The sequence below is a fragment of the Pinus tabuliformis genome, chromosome 9, assembly GCF_031772625.1.
Source record: "Pinus tabuliformis cultivar Carrire ecotype Pingquan chromosome 9, CPIR1, whole genome shotgun sequence".
Lineage (NCBI taxonomy): Eukaryota > Viridiplantae > Streptophyta > Pinopsida > Pinales > Pinaceae > Pinus > Pinus tabuliformis.
The window spans coordinates 117517373-117527517 of record NC_142307.1 but is presented as its reverse complement, the minus strand read 5'-3'; the positions used below and the strand labels follow the sequence as shown (position 1 = coordinate 117527517).

Here is a 10145-nt window from a genome sequence, read left to right as displayed (position 1 = left end):
TTATGGAATTAGGGTTTGCCGTAGGGATTGAGGCATACACGAAGGTTCTTAACCCACGGACCTTCTAGATCTCAGAGGTTTTGGCGAATTTATTCTGTTAAGGGCCACAGATCTAGAGAGCCGCAGAGCCACAGATTTGGACGACAACGAGCCGTAGAGCATATGGCCAAAAACCATTGAATTGACATATTAGGGCACTTTCAGAGAACTTCAAAGCCTCATCGAGTGAAGCCTCGACCACTTGGACAATGGGAGCTGCAGCTTCACTGACGATATGGGCAGGAGCTTGCCCCCCAGAGGCGGACGGAGAGCCAGCAACTATTTTCGCGAAGCTGGGAGCCATCTAGATAATGTTCTTCTTAGCAAGCTAGGTAACTTTGACGTTATGGAATTAGGGTTTGCCGTAGGGATTGAGGCATACACGAAGGTTCTTAACCCACAGACGTTCTAGATCTCAGAGGTTTTGGCGAATTGATTCTGTTAAGGGCCACAGATCTAGAGAGCCGCAGAGACACAGATTTGGACGACAACGAGCCGTAGAGCATATAAAAAGCCGCAGATCAGCCAAAAATAAAAAGAAAATCAAAGCTGGGTCTATATCTCAATAGAGCCACAGATCTAGATTCTTTGCTGCAGATCTTGAGAGGTGAAGAGCTGCAGATCTGGATGACGACGAGCCGCAGAGCTTGGACGACGACGAGCCGCAGAGGGGCCTTCAATGAAGAGTAGCCGCAGAGGGGCCTTCAACGAGGAGACGCAGACGAGCCGCAAAGGGGCCTTTATATGATGCTTATACTATCATAGACGGACAAACAACTAAACCAATGTGTGGGCATTAACCACATTATCACACATAGAAGGACATAACTATATCGTTTATACTAACATCGATTGAATTTGATATGAGATTTGTCGTAATGGATGTATCTCAAATTATTTCTAAGACAAAACTATTAGAACCAAAGGCCCATAAATCATTTCATTTAAAGCCTTTCTCTAGAGCTTTACCAAGACTCTTCAAATTGGATGAAACAAGATTTATGACCTTCCGAATCCATGCTATATTTCATGCAGTCAAAATTCTATGCCCAACAAATGCAAAAGTGTCCTTTGTAACCTCTCCTATACTCTCACCAAACCTACAATCAATACTACGCGTGTAAAAAGGCTATGGACATATCATTTTTTTCTTGTGCAATGATACAATGAGAGAAATTGTTGCTCTTGCTTTCGTCGAACATGTGTTTAACAATGTCATTCGCCACTGCAGAAGTAGATATCAGGGCATCCTTCCCTGTCTTTTCCACAACGCCGATAATTTTGTCTACAATTTATGGTGAAGTCAATTCATACAAAATCTTGACCAAAGAAAGGATGTAAGGAAACTAAGAGAGATATTCATGTACTGAAAGATTCTAATGAAACAAGAAGCATTTCCCCCGGTAGCGTTCTGAAAAACTTTTGGCCAACCTTGGACTGATTCATAAAATTCCTCAATACACTGCTTGCTAAGTTATGTATTCCCTTCACAACGTTGCCACTAATATTCTCAGTCGCGATTGATAGCGTCTTCACTCTAGTGCATATACCCAAACAAAATCAGATGAATACTGTGAAGAAAATTAGTGAAAGAGTGGTTACTAAATTATGAAAAACCTAACCAGACGAGAAATTCAATGAAACAATGGAAAAATAGTCTCCTTGGATTACATTAACTTGCCTCTGAATTCTTCTCATGACTTTTGGTTTTATTTATGCACTGCACTCTTTATTACATTTTGCGGCTCATAGTTACCTTCCAATGTGATGAATGAGGAGTTTCCCACCCTTGTGCACGTTAGACGAATAAGAATTGTTACAAAAAAATAAATCCCTATCCCCGGATCTATTTCCTTAGCTACAATACAATTGTAGCCTGAAGAGGAATCGCTGAATTGGGCTTGTTTCTCGAGTAATTTGTCCAGCAAATCCAATTTAGAGGAATCGTTTTCCGCAGGAAATGACACTAAATAATTCAATACTTCTTCTCAAGTAACTTTTGATAATATTACAGTATCATCCATATCGTCGTCGGCCTCCACTTGCCTTCGTCCTTATCCCTGATTTGTGAAGATACAGTTTGCATTCAATTACTCATAATTGTGGGCACTACACTGCTTTATTTTGTATTCGTATTCATCTTCATTTTCAATGAAAATCCTCTGGCACGCTAAGCCCAAATGAAAATAAGTCGAACAAAGGCCTCTGGCATGCGAAGCCTAAATGAAATGAAGCGAAAGAGACACCGCCACATAGACATCGCCACGTTAAGAGTTCAACCCTACAAAACTAAAAAAAAGAATATTCATCAGTTCGCTCTCCCTCACGCCACAAACCTCGATCTCGGACTCAGACAAAGGCATATTCCAGGTTTATTCGCCCATAGTAAATCGCACCTGTCCAAATTAAATTCGAAAAAAGAAAAAGAAAAAGTGGTCAACGGTGCCCCATCCACCGGGGCCGATATAGAAACACCTACGGTGAGTTAAGACGTAATAATGATGGGCGTGGAAAATCAAGTTTTGAGGAGAAATGGATAAAGTAAATCAATTTAAAATAGCAATTAAATAATTTAGAAGGAAAAGCACTGTGGGCGAAGAAAATAATTTTGAAACAATAAAAGTGGATCGTGTAAATACTTAATAAAGAATATTTCAAAAAGATGAAACATTTCAATAGCCCTAACTTTGATCGATCATACAGTTTTAATTATATAATTCACTTTCATAGTTAGGAAGGTTGATAATGCATTTTTTTAATTTTTTTATTATTTATTTTAATTTTAATTTATTTATTTTCAGAAATAAAAAACATTTATATTCATAAAAATATGAAACACGATTACATATCAAGTCATAATGTGTTTATTATCAACTGCATATAGATATCAAAACATAGAAACTTATATAATCTGGAAACATGTATATTGCTTTAATAATCAACATCATATTCGCTTGTCTACCTAAACAATTCAAAAGAGTGCTCTTGTTATAAGATTCCATACGTCTAACATGTCAAAATAATTGCCAGCGACAACAGATTGAGGGAAAATAAAAGCAACTAAACTATCTAATATTGATATTCTAAATAAGAATTGCAAACAAACAAAAAATCACTAGAGCAAACTCAACCAATTGGAATGACCCCTTCTTCCATCCTGAAGCCATTGTGTAGGAAACTAAGGTGAATATTTATTGGCACCACTGTAAGGCCTCCTTTTGATAGACAATCTTCAACATCATTTAATTATCTGTATATATGAGTGAAAGATATGCTTCCAAAATACCTTTTCAGAATGTGGTGCATCTAGTTTAACAACGTTAGAGCACAAATATTTTCAAAGGTAAGGATCTAAATTCTTTATGACACTGCAACCACCACTGAAAACAAAATTTGAGTGAAGAAAAACACCACCTGGAGTGAAATTTATAAACCAGCAGAACCCTGCACCAAATAGCAATATCGAATGGGTATTGTAGAAAAGGGTGAATAACGCTCCCGTTTGCTTCTCTTAACAGACAAAATAAAAATAAAAAATAAAAAAATAAATAAGTAAATAAATAAATAATAAAAAATAAAAAAATAAAAAAATAAAAAAATAAAAATAAAAATAAAAAAATGATTAGGGTTGCTTATCCCACGTTTACTCAAATTGTCCCAAGTTAAAATTTGGTTCTTCCAAGAAAGCCAGCTAAATAGAACAATCTTCGTGGGAATATTACACTGCCAAATCTCCATGAACCAACTTCTTTTTATATTGTAATTTAGAGCCTAAAAAATATAGGAATATATCTCTAACACCACTAAATTACCATTCTACAACGAATAAATAATATTTCAAAAAGATAAAACATTTCAATAGCCCTAACTTTGATGGATCATATAGGTTTAATTATATAATTCACCTTCATAGTTGGGAATATTCGTAATGCATTCCTGTAACTTTGAATAATAGAATATGTGTTACAATGATTTAATTTAATAAATTTTAAAACCATGTTGCATGGCCTAATGGTTAAGAACATGTCTTTTCTCTTAAGTTAGAGGAGTAGAGTACATATGTCTTTATAGACAAAGGGTTAGAGTATGTATGCCTTTTTTTTTTGTTGCTGCAATTTGATTTTGAATAGAAAAACAAGGAGTGCATTGTAATCATATCCAGACCATATAGTCGTTGAAAAATACAAAGACAGGGGAGTGGATTTCTCCTCCTCACTAAAACATATAACAGTGAATCATTTTCTGCTACTGGAGATAACATCATAAAAACTAAAGTGATTAGACTATTTCCCCTTAAAATTGAGAGGTAGGGGCTACGCCAATACATCAGAATATTCATTTTTCCACTACCGATACAACAACTAAAGGTATAATGAACAGACATATGTTTTACAGCCTAGAGTCGGAGCCATCTCCAAGAACCTATAACAGTCATATAGCCATGAACCAAAACTCTAGAGAGATAAATTTCTAGTGAACAATTGACCAATGTGAAATGTAAAGCTAGAATTCCAAGCTATCATTAAAGCCCAGAGAAGATATAAGGTGCAGCATAAGATACCAGAATTGCAACAAACATGAACCAACCATGAACAACGCCATTGTTCCATGTAAAAAAAGTGCATACACTAGGCTCTGAGTGTTGAACAACGAGACAAAATAAAATCCATGCTAGGATGCAAAGCTAATAAAAACTCCAGAATGAAACACAGAGGTGTGGGGCATACAAGCTCCATATAATTTGAACTATAAAACCACTTGTAGATAACCAATAGGTCACATAGTTGATATGCACAGTTCGCTTACACCAAAAATATAAATATCCATGAAGAACAAAAAAACCACCACATATCCAACAAATCCCATGTTGTGAGGGCCAAGAAAAAAACATTGAAACAAGATTTTCGAGCTGACAAAAAAAAACATTTGTGCTAAAATTCTAATATTGATTAGATGAGATAATAGTGAGTTCCTAAGCATTGTCAACTAGTGGATCAATAGGATCTCTAGGAGGGTTATTAAGATCACCAGAGGCTGAATTTTACACCAAAAATCTTTCCACCAGAGACAATCTAGAATCAACATTATCATGACATAAATGTTGATTTTGTAACATGAATTTAATATGCTTCAACCCAGAAAATGCATTATAAGTTTCAACTTGCTTGTCTTTAACAATTATGTGCAATAGTGTCTCAATTTGTTGATGTAAAGCCAAAGAGTACAAGAAAGGGAGACCCCTCTTCCAAAATCTATCTAGATCCAGAACCCTTTTCACATCTGCAACTATCCCCTCTGAATCAAAAGTATAAGGGTGTTCCCCAGTTTCTTTTGACTATAGCAAAATAATTTATTTCCTCACCTCAAGAGGAATAACATCAAAGAATGTGCCAACTGAGTTGTAGGTAAAAGGTTGAATTCTCTTGAATCCAACATTTCCCACACCACCACTCCTGCTAATCATTCTCTGACTAGTAGGCATGATAACTATAACAAGGGAGCACGAAAAACAAGTACAAGAACCACGACCTGCAAAACAAGAAAATGGACAGGCCATTGACCATTGAACCCTTGACTGAAGAACTAAAAAATCATCCCCCCCACACTAGAGGACCGAATTGAAGTAGGTTTCCCAATTTTGAATGACACAAAGAGATAAAACACCAAATTCCCTAGAATCATGCCAAACTAAGGAGGATCCCAATACCCAAACTAACAACAAGAACAAATCCTACGTCCACAGCACAGTGTCCTCCCCAAAGTGAGAACCCAAATAATTAAGGACAGTAGCACTAATAGAAGTTGTAAGAAACCCCGACACATAGACTCTGAGTTTTCCAGGATGATAAGCGAGATACAACACAAAAAAACCCCTTTTGATATATGACACTTTGACATATAGAGCAATAAACTTGCCAAATTGAAAGACACATTATAAGAGAACCAAGTTATCAATAAGCATAAACAATTGTTGTAGAAGGAGACGAAATAATTCAACACACGCTAGCATACTATCTATATGGAACAAGAGTTGAAGGAATGGACACGATCTCATTAAGAAACCCATTCTCTACAGCATGCAAAAGATAAACCAAGAGCAACAACTTCAAAGGAAACTAGGTGAAGGAGGATGAGGATGAAACCTCACCTCCTTTCCCCCATTGCACGTGCCTCCACCACCCCACAACATTTACCTCACATTTATAACGAAGAGACTTGTTGTTTGAACCCCAATACCCATAAACAGATCTCTTTCATGGCATAACCAAATATGGACACCTATATAACGGGAACAAGTTACAAAAAGGCCCTAATTCTGCCCTCATTTACACCCCATCGGGAAGAATATATATACCTTTATTAAAAGGTATTATACATCAATTTGATGTCTAACTTGATTATAACCTTAAAATTCAATTATTATTATTATTATAAAAAATAATAATAGTTAAAATTAAATATTTAAATTTTTCAATATATCTTTTAATTTAATACATATTTATTTTTATAAATAATATTACAAATGTTACTATATTGTAATTTGAAAATTGCATATTACACAATTATTATTCTAATTCAGTAATTATTCTAATTCCAATTCCAATTCCAAATAAGTAACACTAAAATATACATTTCTTCAGTACAAAGCTACCTATAATTTAACTTTTTACAATCACATCACCTTCCATAAACATTTATTTCAATGTGTGCATTTCTTCATTACAAAGCCACCTATAATCTAACTTTTACACAATCACATCACTTTCTATAAACATTTATTTCAAAGTATGGGAATTATCAAATAAGACACATAATACTTGAATCACTTTGATCACTTTAAATATTACTTAGTTACTCAACAATCTATAGAATTAGTCACATCACTTTCTATAAACATTTTATTTCAAAGTACATGAATTATCAAATAAGACACATAATACTTGAATCAATTGATCACTTTAAATATTACTTAGTTACTCAACAATCTATAGAATTACTCAACAATCGATAGAATAATATAGGAGTTTTAGACATATGTCTTTTATTAAGTAGTTGTCATATAAGTATGAGTAGCATAATAAATTATAAAAATTGGGGTCTAGCTTTTTTTAAAGGCTGGGAGCTTTTACAAGTTCCCTATATTAAAGAAATGGTTTCTGGGTTTTCATTTCCTTGGTATTAATGTTTTCAAAAAAGTTTGAAGTTTTTGGAAATGTTCTTAACTAATTAGAAACATATAGGTTTAAAAAACATGATTGTTAATGATGAGAACGAGTTTCAAAGACGTTGGGTATATATATAGAATTGTAGGTTGAAATAGAGAGAGAAAGAGAGATTTATTGTTTATTTTTTATATATAGTAATAACTTAATGATTAAGCAAAAGCCAAGGCATTTGTATTGAGCCTTGAACTTGGGTGAGTAGGATGCAAGCGACATTCCTAATCACTTAAGCTAAAAGCCATTGACACTTTTATAAACTTTAATATTCAAATTATTGTGTGGAGAGAGGTCCTTGTCCCATAAACAAGAAGGCCATATATATTAACTTAGTGTCTAACTTGATTGTGACCTTAAAATCATATTATTATTATTATTATAAAATTATGAGAATTTAAAAGCATAATATCATTTCATTATAATTAATTTTATTTAGTATTTAGTTAATTTCATGTTATTGGCTCTTATTGTTAACAAGTTTATTAACAACATCTTTCACATTTGTGAGATATTTTTAAAATTTTCCAATTTTATTAAAAAAAATTAATATCTAAACATAAATATTTTATTTAAATTTAAAAAAATAAAAATATTAAAATTAATATTTTATTTAAATTTAAAAAAATAAAAAATAAAAATATTAAAAATATAAAATTAAAAAAATAAAAATATTAAAATTAATGATATAATTTTAGTAAAATTCAATTTTTAGAGAACATGGAGTCACATGGTCATAATCAAGCATGTAGTTGGAATTGTTCATAGGTTAATTAATAACCTCATCAAACATGCAGTTGGAATGGGTGATAGGTTAATTAATAACCTCATTCACAAATAAAAAGACTTATTGTTTTTATATCTTTACTAAAAAATTAAGGACATTAGTTTTTTAATTAATATCTAATTTTAAATATTTTATTTTGAAATTATTAAAATTAATGATATTAAACCAATGTTAAAGTAATTTAAGGTTATAGGATTGTTATGCGATAGTAGTGAAATATGTAATTAAATCTAAAAATTTTATATTAAATAATCATATAACTTGTGCATACTTAAGTGGTCTATTCCTATATCTTTTAAACTATTATAAGACATGGTCAATCGAATTCATCTAAATGGGTTAGAAAAAATTATATCCTGGACAATTATATTCAATTCAAAAAATAAATAAATAGACCTTAATCTGGGTTGTTGATTCACGTTATACTCACAGACTTTTTAATTTATTTCACAAAAGAAAACTATAGAATGTGAAAAAATATTTAAATACTTATTCATCTTTTTGATACATAATAAATGCACAATTAGAAAAAAACAATTCAAAAGGAAACTGTTGTTTTTGAAATGGGAGTTTCTGAAATGGGATTTAAGTTTTAACATGAAAAGAAATTTACAAATTTAACATTCATAAAATTCTAATTTCAGAAAAAATAAAATTTAAAAAAAAGGTTGACAATTTGACAATACTTCTTAAAAAATTTTAAGATATTATTCCAATTTGACTGGTAAAATTTTCTCCCTACTTCTCTGACGTGCCAGAGACCCTTTGAAAGGCCTGACTTGTTCAATTTTGATCCCTTGCATGGTCTGTCGGGTTAACCAATGAATAGGGCATATATCTATCTATATCTATATATATATATAACACATATTTCTTGGTGAGCTCCATTTGGCTGGATCAGCGGTTTGAAGTCTCAGCGCGTTCTGCTTTGTTCCGAGTAACTTCTTTGTTTGAGGTCGATTTGGCTGGATCAGCGCGTTCTGGTTTGTTCCGAGTAACTTCTCTGTATTTCGTGTTGGTAGCAAGCAAGGAGCGATGGCGCCCAAGGGTGAGAAGAAGAAGTCGGTCGCAGAGAAACGTGTGGTTGGTGATGAGAAAAAGGTGAGCGGAGAGAAGAAGGGTACGTCAAAGACGCAGAAGAAGAAGAGTGTGGAGACATACAAGATGTATATTTTCAAGGTGCTGAAGCAGGTTCACCCCGACCTCGGCATTTCCGGCAACGCCATGGGAATCATGAACAGCTTCATCAATGATATGTTTGAGAAATTGGCAAGCAAGGCATCTAGGCTCGCCCGGTACAGCAAGAAGCCAACCATCACTTCACGGGAGATCCAAACTGCAGTGAGGCTCATTCTTCCTGGGGAGATCGCTAAGCACGCTGTCTCCGAGGGCACCAAAGCTGTCACAAAATTCACGACTGCTTGATTTCGCATTTCTGTTTTCTTTTCTCCATTCATTTGATTTGGAGTTAGTTGTGACTTTCACTGACACCGCTTTTACTATGAAACCCTTGGCTGGCTTGCTTCATCTTTTAAGCTTAATCAGTACTGTGTTAGTGGTTAAACATTGCTGGATTTATTAATATCATTGGTTCCCATCCAATAAACATTGGAAGATTGATTGACCATCAATGGGTGGTTAAATATTGCTGGATTTAATATCATTGGTTACCATCCATAAAGATGGAAGATGGATTGACCATCAATTAGTTATATTTTCTTTTGTATTCATAATGCGTTGTTGTTTTTTTTAAGATATGGTATTATGTGGAATGGAATAGGTTAAAATCTATGTTAGTTTAGTGAAGAATATGTTTATTATGGAATTATATGGAATTATAATTCTTTTGCACATTTATTTATTTATTTATTTTTATTAGGTTGATTTTTTAATTCTTAAATGCACATACATTTTTATGTATATATTAATTTTTTTGGCTTTAAGTTATTAGTGGTTTGATGAGTCTTTATGGATAATGTTATTACTTTTTAAGCATATGGTTACTTAGGTATCACTTATTCTCACTTAGTATCACTTATTCTTTTTAGTGCAAAATTTCCTAGTTTGAGGCTTGTTGTTTTGCACTCTACACTCTCATGGAA

The 10145-nt window shown here is 33.3% G+C and overlaps 1 protein-coding gene across 1 annotated transcript; it reads left to right on the top strand.

Moving 5' to 3' along the window:
- The first annotated feature begins 9078 nt into the window (after window positions 1–9078).
- LOC149147363 (histone H2B.5-like) lies at window positions 9079–9468 on the top strand. The gene has a single exon (XM_089441176.1). It carries the CDS (start codon window positions 9079–9081, stop codon window positions 9466–9468), a length of 390 nt encoding a protein of 129 aa, XP_089297302.1.
- Window positions 9469–10145: the final 677 nt, after the last annotated feature.

Excerpts from the sequence above, each read along its gene's own strand:
- LOC149147363 (XM_089441176.1), top strand. The coding sequence starts at position 9,079 with ATGGCGCCCAAGGGTGAGAAGAAGAAGTCGGTCGCAGAGAAACGTGTG.